Source organism: Passer domesticus, chromosome 3, assembly GCF_036417665.1.
Source record: "Passer domesticus isolate bPasDom1 chromosome 3, bPasDom1.hap1, whole genome shotgun sequence".
Lineage (NCBI taxonomy): Eukaryota > Metazoa > Chordata > Aves > Passeriformes > Passeridae > Passer > Passer domesticus.
Window position 1 is genome coordinate 66,479,950 of NC_087476.1, and position 17,719 is coordinate 66,497,668.

The 17,719-nt window shown below is 33.8% G+C and overlaps 1 protein-coding gene across 11 annotated transcripts in view; it reads left to right on the forward strand.

Annotated features, from left to right (window-relative positions):
* STXBP5 (syntaxin binding protein 5) overlaps nucleotides 1-17,719 on the forward strand; it is a 101,240-nt gene that overhangs the window by 61,370 nt on the left and 22,151 nt on the right. For 5 of the 11 annotated variants that reach the window (XM_064413647.1, XM_064413648.1, XM_064413651.1 and 2 more), the window contains 9 exons: nucleotides 2,000-2,147; nucleotides 2,360-2,427; nucleotides 3,459-3,499; nucleotides 4,382-4,602; nucleotides 6,106-6,284; nucleotides 8,075-8,200; nucleotides 8,680-8,831; nucleotides 10,233-10,316; nucleotides 16,093-16,158. In XM_064413647.1, the coding sequence (XP_064269717.1) occupies nucleotides 2,000-2,147; nucleotides 2,360-2,427; nucleotides 3,459-3,499; nucleotides 4,382-4,602; nucleotides 6,106-6,284; nucleotides 8,075-8,200; nucleotides 8,680-8,831; nucleotides 10,233-10,316; nucleotides 16,093-16,158 (1,085 nt within the window). The remainder of the gene's footprint in view (nucleotides 1-1,999; nucleotides 2,148-2,359; nucleotides 2,428-3,458; nucleotides 3,500-4,381; nucleotides 4,603-6,105; nucleotides 6,285-8,074; nucleotides 8,201-8,679; nucleotides 8,832-10,232; nucleotides 10,317-16,092; nucleotides 16,159-17,719) is intronic. The other 6 variants (XM_064413649.1, XM_064413653.1, XM_064413655.1 and 3 more) reach the window with 2 other exon arrangements.

Sequence of the window (17,719 nt, forward strand, 5' to 3'; positions counted from 1 at the left end):
CATTAAATTTTGAATATTAAATTTAAAATTTCTTCAAATGAACTAATAATGCTGTTATATCAACTTTTTTCAAGTTAATGTATAGTAGATGAGTAGAATATCATGTAACTTTTTCCAGGCTTGATTGACTGACCAAAATTATTCATAGATAATTTCTGCTTTTTAAGTATCACAATTTCTTTTCAAGTTGATTCCTTAGTGTTGTGGGAGGAATTTGAAGTTTTGGGGAACTTGCAGTTTTGAGGAAGGCAGCAGGGAACAGAACTGATTAAATAACCCAAGTAATTTTGGCTGTTGTCATCACTTAAATATTTGCAGATCTTATTGCCAAATAAATTACTATCTGCATTGCTTAAAGTAACTCCATACTGATGCAATAATATCATATGTATAAAATTTGAATTATAAGATCTAATCTCACAAATCATACCTGCCTAAAACATTGAGTCTCTTGCTGCTTTGTCCATTGAGTAATACATACACTGTTATTAGTGGTGATTAAAAATTCCAGACACTACAAAATTTTTTTTATGAAGGGTATTGAAATTTGCATAGGCAGTAACAACTAACTGTTAAGAGATCAGGAGCAGAGGGGCTGGGTAAGAACTTGCTACTGTTCCTGATTAAAAGTCTCCAATGATCAGTGGAGGAAAATCCTTGTGAAGAGCATCCTTCTAAGGCAAAACAAAAATCCTGTAAATATTTGTCCTCAAAGTCAATGGTGACATCTTAGATAATGAAGACTGTGAAATGTGGAAGTAGATCAAGTTTTGTCCTAAATCTCTGCAGCTGTTGAGCAATGTAATTTAGGTTTTCCAAATGTTACATGGTCGTATGATATATCCAAAACTTGTTTCTGATATAGCAATAGTTTGAAGTGTCAACATTCATATTTAGTTTGAAGTGCCGGAAATTTGAAGTTAGGTTAAAGCTTATTCTGTTTCATACTGAAAGATCTTCAGCAGTTTGTGTTTTTACAATGGTCTTTGTTATGATTGACTTGCAAACCATTAGGTTTTTGACACCTGAAAAAGAAATAAAAATAATACCAGAAAAATCTACAGGCTTCCTTTTACCTTGTGTTCTCTCAGGGATTTGTTATATTTTGTTAAAGTTAAGCCTCTTCTGCACATAATTATTGTATATTAAGCTATATTTGTAGCTTTCCTTATAGCCCTTTAGAAAGTTCCTGATGCACAGAGTGTTTTCATCTGTTGTTGTTAATTTTTCCTTTAGATGGGTTGAGAAGCTGTGTCTTTTCACCTCCACTAAAAAAGGGGAGATAAAAATAACAGAAAAAAAAAAGTAAAATAAATGGCATGCATTTCTCTGGAGATAAATGTTCTTTGAACTCAGATACATTTGCCTCTGTTAGTATTATTGACCGTTTTCCTCATTAAGCCTCTGTCACTTTTCAGACAGAGATAATGGTGTGGAGCATATGTGTGTATGTTCTTCTAATTGGTAACTGAGTGTTGCTATCTGTAATTGCCAGAAAGTGATCTTGGAGGTGCAAGTAGATTAAGCAAAATTTGTCCATGCAGAATGCTGGAGAACTTTGTGTTTAAGTACCGTGTGCTAATAGCAAGTGGGATAGGAGTCTTCCTGTCTTTATCCCTAGAAGAATAGACCGAAGAGTTAGAAATAAATTCATAGCTCCATGTTACTGCAGCTGAGACTTGGCAGCTTAATTTTTTCCACAGGCCACTAAATTAGTAATATTTTGAAAATATAAATGACAGGGGGAATAGTAGTGTTATAGAAAAACTCTAAAAACTGTACAAATGTTAGATTCCATCTAGAGTGCTACACTATCTTTGTAGTGTACTGGATGAGCAGTAAAGTTGTCTAGCGTATTTGTTCATATCTAATTTGATATGCATTTATTTTCCTCTGTACAAAAAGAATGCCAACTGAGTCATTAGTATTTTACTTGTGTTCTGCACTTAAAAAAAAAGTTTTCCTTAGATTAACAGTTAGCCTTTTTCTTCCTTTAAAGGTATCCTATATTTGAGAATCCCTATCCTTTGACTATACATGAGTCTCCAGTTACCTGTTGTGAATATTTTGCTGATTGTCCTGTGGATCTCATACCTGCACTCTATTCAGTTGGTGCTCGACAGAAACGTCAAGGCTACAGTAAGAAGGTACAATATCTACTACACATGCTTGTATTTTAAAATACTAAAAACCCAAAAGCTCTAAATAACAGGAGTGCCATAAGACCAAAGCTACACCTGACTCAGCCTGCCTTTGACAGTGGCTAAGAGCAGGAGACAATCTGCAGTATCTGCAGTAATTTGCCTTAACTTTGCATTGTATGATATTTTCTTCCTCAGTGTATTTGTTAATCTTCCAGGAATGGCCTATCAGTGGAGGCAACTGGGGTGTGATCACTCAGAGCTATTCAGAGATCATTATTACAGGGTAAGTGATACCATAGTCTACTAATCACTTTCTTAGCTCATTAAGTAGAAGTGTCAAATTTTTGTTTCTCTTTTAAAATATTGTTTTGTATGAGTGGTTTGAGTGATTAATGAAATTATGATCACCAGATATGTCCTTGGCATAATCTCCTTGACATGTTACTGAGAAAGTAAAGCAGAATGTGAAAGGGAAGGTATCAACACAATGATAGCAGGTGTTTTACAGGCATTATTATTATTATTATTATCATTATTATATGTGCTTCCTATCAAAGTATATTGGATCAAAATTACCTTTTATTCTTTGATTTTTGCAAAATACCTGAGTATTGTTTTAAAGTAGTTAAAGTAATATTTAAGTTGTTATTGAGTTCAGTTCTCAAAGAGAAGCCAATTTTTTATCTCAAAAAGGACAAGCAAATACTTAAATCTGATCATTTTGATACTGATCTTTCTAATACCACTGTAAGGAACATAAGTGAAATTTAATTTATAACTGTGCAGTGTATCACTGAAAGTGAGAGCACTGCTGAAGTGGTTTTAGAACAGCCCATTAGCCCGAATCAGGATTACTGTCACACTGTCAACTGTGTACTACACATTGCAGAGACTTTGAGATGGTCATGAAAAAATTTAATCATCTGATTTTTCAAACTCAAGGCTAAATAAACATGTTAGGTGACTCATTAGCAGTGGGATACTGTATATTTAGGCATCTTCTTAGAAGTGTTGCTCCTAATATAGGGCATCTTTCAAAAAACAGTGCATGGTAAGGTATGCCTCAGTATTTAAAATGGTAAATGAATATGTCACAATGGAATCATCAGGAAGTTAGCTTTCAAATGTTTTTTTAGTCTCTTCTGTCCAAAGTAATTGGAGCACATGTTGGTAAAATACCAGCTTTTAAAAAATTGTGAAAATCAGGTGTCACTAAAAAGACTAATAAAAATAGAATATTAACTGTGTACTCTCCCACAGAGGTCAAGCACTCCAACTAATCATTTCATCATCTCATTTTTTTATATTTGATAGGCATGCTGATGGATCAATCAAGTTTTGGGATGCATCAGCAAGTAAGTGTTTTCAGTAGAGATTTTTCTTGTGCAGTTGTACATTTTTCTTCTGCAGTTAAAGGGTCAATTACATCTGATATTCTACACAGCTCACAGTGAAAAATGCAGCAAGAATTCAAAGTAGAAATGATTGCACAAAGTTAGATGTTTGAATTGCTCTAGTTGGAACTAAGCTTACTCTTGGTACTTAAAGGCTGTTTAAAGCAATCTTGGGATCGTCATCAGTTGTCTTTGAAAACTTGTGGAAAACTGGTGAGCTTCCAAAAGGCTAAGGCGTGTGTGGTTGTGGGAGGAAGCAGATGCAATGTATATGTTTAAAAGCTGGGAGGAGGACTGTTTGGAGTGTTATAGATCTTTAATTTCGGTTTGGAGTGGGAGTGGAACCTGGGAAAGAGGAGGGGGTAAGCCAAACCTGCTTGATTGTGTGCTTAAAAATTCTATTCGGCATAGATCTGTCAAAAGGAGATTCTGTTAAAGTTACTTAGTTTCTTTCTTAAACAGATAAATAAACCTGTTAAGGGAGAAATTGCAAGTATCCTCTTTATTATAGATTCAAAAACTTCTGAGTCTTTCTAATGTGACAGTCTTATTGATGATCTAGGGAAATGTGATTCAGATAAAACCAATGAAATATGGAAGAGGAGAAGGCATGCTGTAATTTAGGTTTTCCTAATGTTGTGATTAGTATTTATAGCAGTAATTTGGGCCATTGATAGGATAATGCGCCTGTGAAGTTTGAAGTCAGCATGAAGACAATTGAAAGAAAATCTAACACAGAATTAAAATTTCAGTTGAGAAGGGTACAATTCGAGAATTAGCTGTATCAATATATTAGCTATATGTTTAGCTCAAAACTGATTTTTCTCTTTTGCTTTGTTCTAGTAACGCTGCAAGTACTCTATAAGCTAAAAACAGCCAAAGTATTTGAAAAATCACGGAATAAAGATGAGAGGCCAAACACAGATATAGTTGATGAAGATCCATATGCTATTCAGATCATCTCATGGTGTGCAGAAAGTAGAATGCTGTGCATAGCTGGAGTTTCTGCACATGTCATTATTTACAGGTTCAGCAAGCAGGAAGTGACCACAGAAGTCATTCCGGTAAAGAGTTATAACCATTTTTTAACTTTGTAGGATTTAGCTATAATAAGACTGTTCTAACAATTTCTTATTCTTTTTGTTTTTAATTACATTAGTGAAATGGACAAAAATAATTGACTCAAAACAGATGAGAGTTTTTGGAGAAAAAGTAATTAATTATAAAATTCAACAAAAGTAAATATTGCACACCGAGATACAGGTTTTCAGTGACATTTTGAGGTTTTGCAGCCAATAATCATTCTTTGGTCTATCTATGAAAACAAATAGTGTATCAAAACTTGGCTGTATCAAAGGTATAATGAAAACAGAAGAGGATGACCTATGGAGTTGAAGAATTTCAAAGCTTTTAGGGAGTTGATCCCTTGAGTCTTCATAATTGCCATCTGTCCTATCAAAACTTCTGCAGTATGCAGAACTAGAAGAATAAAAATGTGCCAAACACGCCTTGAAATCTGTTAAGAACTTTGCTGTGTCTGTATAAGATACAGTGAATCGATTACAAGAGTTGAGAAGTTTCTTGTTAAATCAGAAACACACACATGCAAATTTGTGTATTTGAATGTATGAACTAAAACTTAACATTTAATTATAAGGTGTTGCCTGTTCTAAGCATTAATTGCAATGTAGTTTTGTTTTTCTCTGACCCCTTGCTCCAACACACACACACACCCTCCCCTCCCTATTCTGCTCGCTTGTAAGTTGTAGTTTATGGACCTGAGGTGTGTAGCTTTCATTATGTGTTTTTTATGTACAAGTACATTCCCTTCTTAGGGAATAGTTTTTTTCTAAGTTTTTATAATCAGCCCAAATCAAGTTAATCTTCAGTACTCTTCAACAGTATTTAAAAAAATACTATATAGTTCTCTGTTCTGTAATTCTATACTCTTTGAGTTAAGTTCTGTTTTGTGGATGATAGTGAAACAGTTGAAAACTTCCTTTACACTGCGCTGCTGTTAATTCTGATGTTGTTACAGATCCTGGAAAAGGAAATCTAAAGTCATGTTGAATTTAAAATTCAGCTCTTTAAAGTGTATGATCCAGTTCAACACAACATCAAATACCGAACTATGTCACCATGTGTACAGTATTTTACATCAGTAAAAATTTAGCAATCTGTGTGGCTTTAGCTCTGTTTTACCATTCTTGAAGTACATAAACCAAGTCATCTTCATAGCTAAATATGTATGTCAGCAGAATGATAATTAAATAAGTCCAGTATTTAATTTCTTTCACTATTAAGAAGCAAACTTTCAAAAACTGGAAAATATGTCAGACATTCAAGTTCTAGCTGTCTTCAGATATTCAGTCTGTAATAGTATGACTCTGTACTTCTGAAAACCACGTGTCTTTGTTACACTGTTTATTAAATGGTTATCTTTCAAAAAATGGAAAAGTTCTGGGTGTCACTTTTATCACTACTGCTTCACTTGCACTTCATTTATTTCATATTCAGTGTTTTGAAAGGCAGACTTTACTGATATTTCTGTTTCCTTTAATTTACAGATGCTGGAAGTACGTCTCCTGTATGAAATAAATGATGTTGAAACTCCAGATGGTGAGCAGGCGCCACCTGTACCAACTCCAGGCACAGGTTCCAATCCCCAATCCATTGTTCCCCAGTCTCATCCATCTACTAGTAGCAGTTCATCTGATGGACTTCGTGATAATGTCCCATGTTTAAAGTAAGTTTATTCTGTTATGCTTTCAGTGAGTCTGAAACATTGCAAGAATATGTCAGAGTATATGTACTTTGATATCATTACAGATATGTCATTGCTGGTGAAAATGTTTTATTTTGTAAAGCAAAGTTTTCCAAGTATCTGAAATTTGAGCTCTGCTTTAAGAAATAAATATTGAATGTTAATTTTTTAAACTTCTTAAGCTGACTTAAAAAACAATCCTTGCCTTTTGGTTTACCTGATTTTAGGAGAATTTGGTATAATGTTAGTATAGTGATAGATGATCATGCCTTAGAGCAAACAGTTTTTAATAGCAGCAATTCAGTCACTTTGATCTCTTATTGTCCTTGAAATGAATAGGTAGGTAAGTTGATGCTCTGTGGTTCTCCTTAACTTTAGACCAAGTATGTCTGAATATGTTTCATCTGTTAGTTTTGCAGAGCCTAAAGTTTTAGAAGCAAATCAGAAGTGAAAATTCTTGCAGATAGGTGGCTGAGTGCTGACTCTTTAGGCTTATAAACATATTTCTTTTTTGAAAATCATGCTAGGGAACAACTTTGCGTTTTGGAAACAGAATTAATTAAATATCCCTTTGTCATGGATCTGCACTTTGCACGATGCCTAATAGTGCTCTCATTGTAGGTCTTTGACAAGTTTTTTAATCTTTTTAAATTGCAAGCTTTTTCTGCAACCTTCTTTCTGTGAGCTTGTACCCATTTAGAAAAATTAGAGTTTAAAAAGTCTATCTTTTTTTACTCTCCTACAAGAGTGCATTATGGGACTTATGAGCCATGACTTTTTCTAACGGAATGTAAGAAATATGGATTATATAACTAGAGATATAAAGTATATACCTTGTTTTCTGAAGTTTAAGATCCCAATTGGGATTTTAATTCTTTGAGTGTATCAATTTAGAAAACAGTTCTGATACAGTTGCTGTATTTGGGTAAGAGTTTTCAAATTATATTGGTTGTACTGAGTTGGAGGGGTGTATTTCTGAAGGAAATTCATCAAAGTAGAAAAATTGGAAAATTCTAAACTTATGTAAAATATTTTCAAATATTTTTTCAAATATCAATTTCAAATTTCCATTAGTGAGAATAAATGGGTAAAATAAGTGGAACTGGGGAGACAGAAGCTTGTTCTACATAAAATTTCTTGTGTAAGAAAATACAATACCTAATCTTTTCTGCTTATTTGTCAGCATGCAAGCAAAGTCTTTACAAGAGTTTCAATTCCCCCAGTCCCAGGTTCATTGCATACAATTGGTCTGCCATTACAATAATTTTTTTGTTTTCATTTTAGTTTTGCCATATCCTCAGCTTTTTATTTGCATTTATCTCAATACATTTTGTTTCTGTTTCCCTTGTCATTGTGCTCATTCCATGTACACCTCTCAACCTTTTCTGTTCTCTAAATCAGTTATTTTGGAAACTCTGAAAAAAAAAACGTAACTCCTTCTTTCTTAGACACTGACTGAGCACCTATATCTATTAAAGGAAATACAACATAATAGCACTGTTATGCCTTGTTCTGAGGTTGGAAAAAATGAAAAATTTGTGATCATTGTTCAATTAATTTTCAATTAGGTAGTGAATAAAAAAGTGAATTCCTAGTGTCAATTTTTCTTCTGTTTTTTTCTTCTGATTGCTTTTATTTACTTTTGATCATAGTTTTTACAATTTTTCAACATTTTGAAGTCCAGTGTAGTGTAGAATTTAATGAATTCTGATCCCATAAGGAAAAAATTGAGACACTGAAATGTGACACTCCATGTCTTGTTTACTTTGCAGAGTCAAAAATTCTCCTCTCAAGCAGTCTCCAGGTTACCAAATTGAGCTCGTTATCCAGCTGGTGTGGGTGAGTGGGGAACCTCCTCAACAGATAACCAGCTTAGCCATCAACTCAGCATATGGCCTGTAAGTGTATTCTGCACATCTCTTCCATTATTCCGTCACAGTGGTTTAAAACTATCCATTAAAACTGAGTCTCTGTGTGTGTTCACATGAGCTGCACAGCAAAATAGAGGTAATCACTTTCTTATGCTATTGAGAGCATTCCTTTTGGGTCATGGCAGATGCTGATGATGCTAACAGCAGAAGCAGATCAGCATCGTTCTTCCTCACCTGGCACTGTACAGCCAAGAGTAAGTGTCACTTAAGGCTCTGTGTCAGATAGGTTGGCAAGGACACTGAGACTGGTCTGTTCTATTCAGCACCATGTATGAGAGAAGAATTAATCAATACTACACTCTAAAATAGGAATTTCTAAAGAAGTGCAATCTAGGATAATTCCTAAAAATTAGGAAGTATTAAATGCTGTACTGCAAAAAATATTTGTATGAAGCATTTCCAACATTTCATTAGCATTGTTTTTCCTTTAACTTCTCTTTTTCCAGAGTAGTTTTTGGAAACTGTAATGGTATTGCCATGGTTGATTACCTCCAGAAGACAGTGCTCCTGAATCTAGGCACTATTGAACTGTATGGCTCCAATGATCCCTATCGCAGGGAGCCACGATCTCCCCGAAAAACTCGGCAGCCATCTGGAGGTGGGTAACCCAAAACATATTTTAAGCTCAGAAGAAAGGCTCATCTACTCTTAGTGTGTATTCTTTGAATACAAACATTCTTCACTGTGGTTTTCTTTCTTCTTTATCTGTTGCTAGTGTCACTATTGCAGTTTTGTTAATACATCTTTCCTTAAAAATTGTTGCTCAGTGGAATATACTGATGCTTCATACCATTACTTATTTTTCAGTGTAATGTGTATTTTAAGAAAAAAAAGTCAGTTTACAATGGATTTATGCAGTTTACAAGAATTTACATAGCATGAGGAAGCATCCTGATATTTCTGATAAAGCTAGTACCCATATTACATGTTTATGTAAATCCATTAATGTTTGCAGGATAGCCTGAGTGTTTGCTGGGATCTTTTGACTTCCTTTTTTAAAATTTGACTAGAAATGTCACTGATGAGCTAAATCATGTTATGTTGTTAATACTGTTATGTTATGCTTGAGAGAGATTGAAATGAACAAAATAAACTTCTACATACAAACTGGTAAAATAAATCCCTTTGAAATAGAAAGAAAAAGGACTTTGATTTTAAAATATGCTGAAGAGTGTCCTTTTTCAGCTAAAAAGGACTTTCAATCAAAATGCAAAGCTTTTTGTAACCAAAGGAAAAATTTAGTATTTTAAAATTTTCTTCTCCCTGATGTGTCATGAATACTCCTAAGTTATTTCAGAAAACAGCACAAGGCATGATAATAAACTGTTCAAAAAAACCATTCCTCATGATTGAGTGTTACTTTCTTTAGGAGATCCAGAGTAAAGTCCTTGAAAGTTCTTCAGGTAATATTTTATTCAAATTGAAATGGATGTTCTAAGAGGTAATGGATATAGTAAATGGATGGTTTGAAAAAGATCCAGTTAACACCAGTCAGCTTATTTCAACTGAGGAATTGGATCTAAAAATCGTTCATATAGAGCAGGGCATACACAGTTGGTATCCTGTCAGATAAAATATTTTCTTGTGTGATATAAACTGTGAGAGAAAGAAATAGCTTTACTGTTTGACTGTGTTAATTTGTCCTGGGAGTAAAGGGCTTAAATTCTGGCTGATGCATATAGATTATAAACTGCCTTTTGGAGCTTTAAACATCACTTGCCTTTGTTTTCTTAACTGATGTTATTTTAATCCAATAAATTGGATTCACATAACTCTGTGTTTCAACTCTGTCTCTAAGATGTTCATGATGAAAGCCCTTTTTGCTCATTAGTATAGCTGTTATATGAAATTGTATTTTTTTCATCTTAACTTCTGATACTAACAATCTGCATGGCAATGGCATTTTAATAACCTGGTTGTACAAGTTACTTGGCTGGCTTTTCTGTCTCAAAAGTACTGTTAGTGTCTCCGTGTTTCCTTTTCTCATTGCTTCATGAAGGTATGCTGACTGTGGCTTCTTGCATGTGCGGCCTTTCTAACTTATATTCAGAGTCTGTGAAAAAGCTTCGCACCTCTTATATAAGTAAGTCATCTCATGGCATTCAAATATTTTTTGAGCATCTGAACTTGATTTTTTTGTTTTGTTCACTCACCATAATTATTTTCTTTAGCTCTTTTTAAGTAATTGTTTTACTTATCGAAACTGGTTTCAATCCATCCTGCATCCCTCGTGTTTCTCATTCATGTTATCTTTAAAAGAAATTTAAAGGAAAAAAGCAGCCATAATAGTGTCTGTATTTTGTGTTTTTAGATAAATAAATCTCAAAATCAAAAGGAGATCCTATCTCAGAATTTGCTGGTGTTTATAGAGCTAAGATCTTACTCAAAAATTTAGTGTTATGTTACTAGAAACTTTCCTTGCATGGTTCCCTTTCTGGCAGAAAAAGCTTCAGAAGTCCAGAGTTAGAGTATTAGTAGCAATGATAAGAATAAACATTCTGATTATAGAGAGATTCTTCTTCTAAAAGTGAAAAGTCACTTCTATAAAAATGTTGTTTATAGGGATTAAGAGGTGTTTGTGAACAGCCCTGTTCAGTTTCCAAGCAGCTTTGAAGTTCAGGTATCTGTGTGAGGAAGGTAAGCCATCAGAACCATGAATTACCCGAGAGAGACTGACTTACGACATCATTCACAGCATTCAAGAATCTGGAGAATGTAAAGCTTATTTTTTAAAAGCATAGCATTGTTCCTTTTCTTAGGATGCCAGTTTTCTTCAGCCCTCAGGCAGAGGTAGGTAATCTCAGCCCTTTTTTTAATGAAGTAGAGCAGATTAAGCTACTCTAAAAATGGAGTTTTAAAAGAAAAACAGCAAACAAACAAAACTGCAAAACAAACTTGAAATTCTAGTCTGAGTCATAGTTCTGCCATTTCTTTTCCCCCAACAAGAAAAAAGAAATACATCTCAGAGGATAGTCTCAATTGCCAAATACTGGCTTCTCTATAGTCTTTCCTCCTCTACTGCCATGGCAGAAAGGGAGCTAGGCATAAAAGAAATGCCTCCACCTTAAGATGGTACAGAACTGAAAACCAGGATCTGGCACTGATTGATTATTTTTTTGAAAAAAAAAATATAAAGATGGGTAGAAATCCCAAAACCAGTAAATATTGTAAAGCTGAATTTACTTGGACTATTTTATTTAGGTATAAGTTTAAACAAGTTTTGTATCTGAGATTTAATTTTATAACCCTTGTAATTCTCTTTCTGTTTAGCATCCTGACAGTATCTGGGTTAACTGGAGCTACAGTTGTTTTAAAAACTGAAAATAATTTCTTTAGTTATCATTTAACATTTTTCATTATTTGTAGTTCTTTCAATGTATGTGTTGCCCAGACTTCAATAATTGCTTCAATAATTTTCCACAAATAATGAGTCTGATATATTTAAGTACTACCCTTTGATTTATTTATAGGATTGGAACTATATGAGATAGAACACTTTGGGATTTTGCATTCTCCCTTTCTTGAACATTCATTATCTGCATTTAGTGTTTTCAAAAATGTGAGGAGTTTATGCTGCCTTGTTTTTGCTTTGAAAGATGTGCCTTCATTGAATCTCTATCTTGAAAACATTTCTATTTTAATACTTCAAGATTATTTTTATCTATTAATAAGATATTTTCAATGGCTATACAACTAATAATCTTCAGGGAGTACTAGTACTTAATATTTAAATCTTCCTAGAAAAAGTGTTTTTCTATCTAATGTGGTTGGTTTAGAAAATTCCTATTCTTTGAGACAACAACAGTGTATTTAAGGGAAAAAATAACCATACTAGCTTACATATGCATTCAGGCAGCCTGCCACACAGCAGCATATTGCTATTGTACATTCAACCACGTCCAGAAAAGGCAGGAAGGATTGGTCCTTCATCATCAAAACCTGGATATTCTGTATGTTTCAGCATAAAATGTCAATTCAATAGATTATCAGTATATGCCAACATACTTAAGATTTAGTAACTTAATCAAAGAAGTAAAAATTTGCAAAGGCATCTTTTAAAAAATTTCATAGAGTGAGAGTTACATATCTTCGAAAATATGAATGGAAATGCAAGCTTTTTTTCCCTTCTTTTGTGTTGCAAGAATATGATGTATTTCTCTGTCATCTTATTTTTTCTACTCAGAAAAGAAATTCAGATTCCCGTCTTAAAGCAGCATCTATTTAGAGACAAGGCTCTCTACACTAGCTAGACTGTAAAATGTCATTTCAGGCTAGCTCTACAGATACAAGCTCCCAGTTGGGATCGTGTTTTGGAATTTATCAGTGATTCGTACCAGGTATACTACTCACATGTTTTGGGTGGCAATTTATAGTTTGTGAAGCATGCAGTATATGTGTTTTGTTAAGGCCTGCCAGACAGTGTCATCAGGTGCTTGTCAAGGTTAAAAACAAAATCAAAGTTTGCCTTCAGAGTCGTATAGTGAGGGGGGAGGGTGTAGAAAATCAACTTTGGCCATGTGCCCAAAGACATGAAATGTGTAAGTAAAAGTTTATAGTGTGATGAAAACTATACAAGATGTAGGCTTACACTGTTAGGTGACCTTTGATTGAGGTACTCTTGGCTAAATAAGACAGGAGTCATTAAATCAGTACTGATAAAAAAATGAGACAGGTCATAATTTCATGATGAAACATCAAAACTTATATAGCTGTTATTTTTTCCTGCTTAGCTCCATAAGTTCACAGAGAACATCAATCATAACTCTTTTTTTGCAAATTACTGTTGGTGAGAGTTACAAGATTTTATGTGACTTTTTGATTAGTGCAATTTAGTACAACTCTTTAAAAGTTAGTATTTCTTAGTTGTCCCAGAGGCAGTTTAGGTTTCTGACAAAAATTAAGCAGTCCTTACCTGCATGTGACTTTTTGAAATTTTTATTTTACATCAAAAAGCTTTTTGACAGTAATCTGTGAATGATTCAAAAAGTGGGGTGGAGACAAACTGGAAGAAAATACATGCCTGGAACTCTTCTGGAGTTGCTTGGTCATGTTCTTTTTCCCATTCACCTTCACGCACTATTTGAATTTTTAGCTTAAATGTCATGAGACCAACATCAGTTGTGACTGACATCAGCCAAGGCCAAAACTGTATCAGAAAGTTTTATTGTTGGACTTGGGGTTTGGTTTTTTTTTACTCTGTTTTTCAGGTTGTTTTTAATTCTAACTTTTACATCATATCAAGTTAGCTTTAGTTGTAATTTTTAATTGCACTGTTTTCATTCAAATTGTAGGTTCTTCTGAGATATTCCTGCTTAAGGCTTGTGCAAAAAAATGACTAAGTCTCATGAAACTTTATATATCAGTTAATTTCAGTGGTAATTCTGTGGAGTTTTTAATGCAATATGGTAACGATGTCTTCAATGACGTTATTTAATTTTCGGTAATTTGGCGAGATTCTAATTTTCTTGCTTCTGGAGTTTGCAGAGATAAACTAAAATATTATTAGGAGGTCACTTGTACATGTATTGGTGTTATAGAAGGATATAGTTTTATTTCTGAAACAGAAACTCTTGGATCAATTTTCTTTTGTAATTCATAGCAATTTGCATGCAGAGAATTTTTCCAGGAGAGCTGTCTTGCTCCCAGTGCTTCTATCAGTATACCTGGGGTTTTAAGATGAACAGCAAGAGATTATCTTGCAAGTTTCTTCAGCTTGGTCGTGGGCAGACCCTCCTAGTTCACAAACTTAGATCGTTCTTGTTATACTCTGCTCAGTTTAATTACTAATGCAATCATAGCTAAAATTACTTTTCATCTATTCCTGTTCCTTTTCTCTCCTAAGTAATAGCAGTAATGGCTGTGAACAGATATCCAAGATTTACATGCCATAATGATTACCATAATGCACACTTATTCTCATTATTAATTAAGATGTATATTAATCAAACTATAGCCTTGAGAGTTCCTACAAAAAATTCAAGTGTGCAGGTGTCTTCATTCTTGGTTAAAGACTATTGCTGTCAATTAATGAATTTTCATAGGAGAATTTGTACAAGAAGTTAAAACTCTTCTTTTGAAGGTAAAGAATTAATCTTTATTGGAAAGGAGGAAATTGTGTTCCTGAACTGCATGTATGAATTTATTTGGTTTGGCTCCTGAGGGTGCAACTACTTCGAAGAGCACATTATGGGTTTATCCTCCCAGCACAGCTCTCATCTAAAACTTGTATTGCTTGTTGTGAAAGCAACTTTAGGATTTTTCAAAAATCTTTTTACACAATCCTGTCTAGTTCAAAACATTTAGTCTCCTGTGCCTGTTTAAAACTCTGGTATAAAGCTCTCATTATCCCATAGTGTTCATTGATTTACTGACAGATGACTAAATAAATTGCTCTTTTCTTTCTCCTGTGTAGTGGAAAGATATAGCTTCCACCTGGAATTCCATTTGACATTTTAGAATTTAAATTGGTTCCAGGACTGTTAAATGTTGGGTTAACAAAGCCTTAAGGTCATTTGATGATTCTAGTCATTGAGTTTTGGGGTTTAAGCTATACATGCTCTTAGTGATCTTAAAAAGGCTATTTTGGATAAATGGAACTGTTAATGTAACATACTTTCGATGTGTTCCATATTGATATGTCATTTCAGGAGAACCTTTTTTCCCTTTAAACTATTAACTTCTGATTAAGTGTTTGGAAATTTTAAAACTTTTATGGAGTAGAGCTGTTGTATTTTTGTTGGTTAACAGATATGTACAGACGCACTGGTGAATGTGTAGTGTGCAGTTGTATAGACAGGCTTTCCATGTGATACCTTTCTTGCCTTAGCCATTATCATTAACACTCAAACTTTTTGAGTATTGGAAATATTTGTGTGCATGCAAAACTCTGTAATTTTAGCAAATATTTCTTAGTTATTACTGTTCAGTATTGTTTGCCTGATTCATGCTTGTTTGCCTTAGTGTGACATCATGAAATTTCTGTAGGAAAGCTTCATGATATAAACCTGAAGATGCATTACTAACTTTAAAATATCAACAAAATGCACTTCTCTTAATTGTGGACAGTCTTGACAGCAATTTCTTGTCAAAATTGAAATAGAAAATTTCTTGTATACTTTTAATTTATGCAATTATTATTATATTTAGGACTATTTTGAGGCAGCTTCCATCTTTTGCATTTGATTGTGTATGACTAAGTTTTATTGCCTTCACTGGAATGAAAGGACTGAGCTTTCAGATGTTCACATACTGCAGTTATTCAAATTGATCAGATTTGATGCTGTAAGAAATTTAGTGAAATTCTTCCATGCAAGGGAGAACACCTATGAATACCCTAACACCTGAGTTCTCCAAGTGACACCAATAAGGAGTTTTTCTGGAAAATTAACTTGGCAATACAAATTGGCAAATACGGGCATATCACTGTAACAGTGGAAAAGTAGTTTGGAAAAAGGCACTGTAGTTTCACACATCATGTTTGTAATCTTCAAGACTCTCTTTTATATTATTTGCTTTTGCAATTACATTTTTAATATAACTGATTTTTTCAAAACAAATTATGTTTATGCTTAATATATACCTGTAGAATGTAAATAATTAACTGTTCTGATAAGTCTGTCTAGCTGAAAATATAATGGATTTCACTGAAATTTATTGGTAGTGTGTGTTTTGCAAAGAAAACTTCAGTAGGAAAAAGTGACTCCACAGTTACTGTGGGTAATGTCAAAAAGAGTAGTATGTAACAGAAATTCTATCACAACTGGCTTGTTTGTCTCTAATAAGAAATGAAGTTCCTGACTGCAGTGGAAGTAAAAATAAAATGGGAACTGTATTTATAATACACTGGTTTTATGTTTCAGCAGGTCTGTGTGATATAAATGAAGGTACGGTGGTGCCAGAAGACCGCTGCAAGTCACCCACGTCAGGTAATCACAACTTTCCCTGATCTTCAGCTTCTTATTTTCCCAGAAGATGTCATGTGTTAAGTTAACACTTACTAGTTAAGTAATTGTATAAAACCTGTTGTCCTCTCACAAATTTTTGGAAGTGTCATAAATTTTGCTGTCTTGAACAACTGCATTTTTAAAATAAGGCTGACTTAAGAGATGCAATAGGGGTATGTCACAAAGATGATTGCAGAGAGAATAAGCTGAAATATTTATGCCTTAGGGAACATACTGCACAATGGAATTTTGAAGCATTGACAAGAGATGCACAAATTCCTGTAACAATTTGTGTGATTGTGTTTCATATCCCTCAGAAGTGGTAGAGATTATTTCTGAGCGAAACCAGCATCCTGAGAAAGTAGGAGTTCCCTACTTAATACTTAAGGAGTACTTAATACTCCTCCTCCTGCACCCTTTTTTTTTTTTTTTTCAGTTTTCCAGTTGCCACTGTTGCATGTGAAAATTTTAAGTGAAACCTTCAAGATTAATTATTTTCATGTTGGCTAGTTGAGGCTATAACCATGTAAATACTTAATAATGCATGTCAGTGCCTAGAGTGAATAGTTTTTGTAGTAGGTAAAAATTGTCACTTCTCTTTACTTATTGCTTGGAGAACTTTTAAAGATGTCATTTTGTTTCATTCAAAACTACTCAAGGTTAAAGGACCCAACTGCAGATTTAAATGAAGCACGTAAAATAGAATGTAGTGTAAAATGCTAACTAAGATGGGAGTCTAAAGATCTTTTCTGTTGTAGCCTGTATCTTTCAAAGCCAAATTGAAAGCATAACAAACCAAGACATTGTGTTTGTAGCACTAGTAGAAATTTTAACATAAATTTTAATTTCTAATTTGACAATTGTATTTTGGTGTTCATTTTAAATTATGCAAAACACACCTCTAGATCAATGAATGTAATTTTCATTTTGCTAGCTCTTTCTTAGAGTAAATTTGATTTATTTATAATTAAAGCAAAACCTAGATGTGAGTTTTAGTTAAAAGTCTTGCCTGAAGATGCGATTTTATGACAAATCTGTGTTGCGAAGTATTGGCATGCTGAAGTCATCAACTTCAGTGTAGTTTATAATGAAAGCTTTTTTATGGTGTTGAGAATCAAGATCATGTTTCCTATTTCATTTTTATATACTGAGACCAATGCCTGTAAACAATTTGCTCTACATTGCTGCAGTTGCAGTAAATCCTTTGTCTGTCAGGGTTGAGCATAGTTATCAATTCACTATGGCATTTGAATTTGACCCAGTTAAAAAGTCTGGGCTAAATCTAGGTTCTGGAACACTAGAATGTCTGCAATGAACAGCTAATGAATCATAACTTTAAATGACCTTTTTCCCCCCTGCTCCAGACTCACCCAAATGTTAGCCCAAAGAACTCCTAGTGTGTACCACTTAAACACTTAAAACACTGTGTAGTTTAAATAAGAGGGTTCTTTCATAATTGGGTGTTGAAGTAGAGTAAAACTCAATTCAGCACTTCTGCAACAGTGTAATGAAGGCAACTCCAAAGATGAAAATTAAGGTTTAT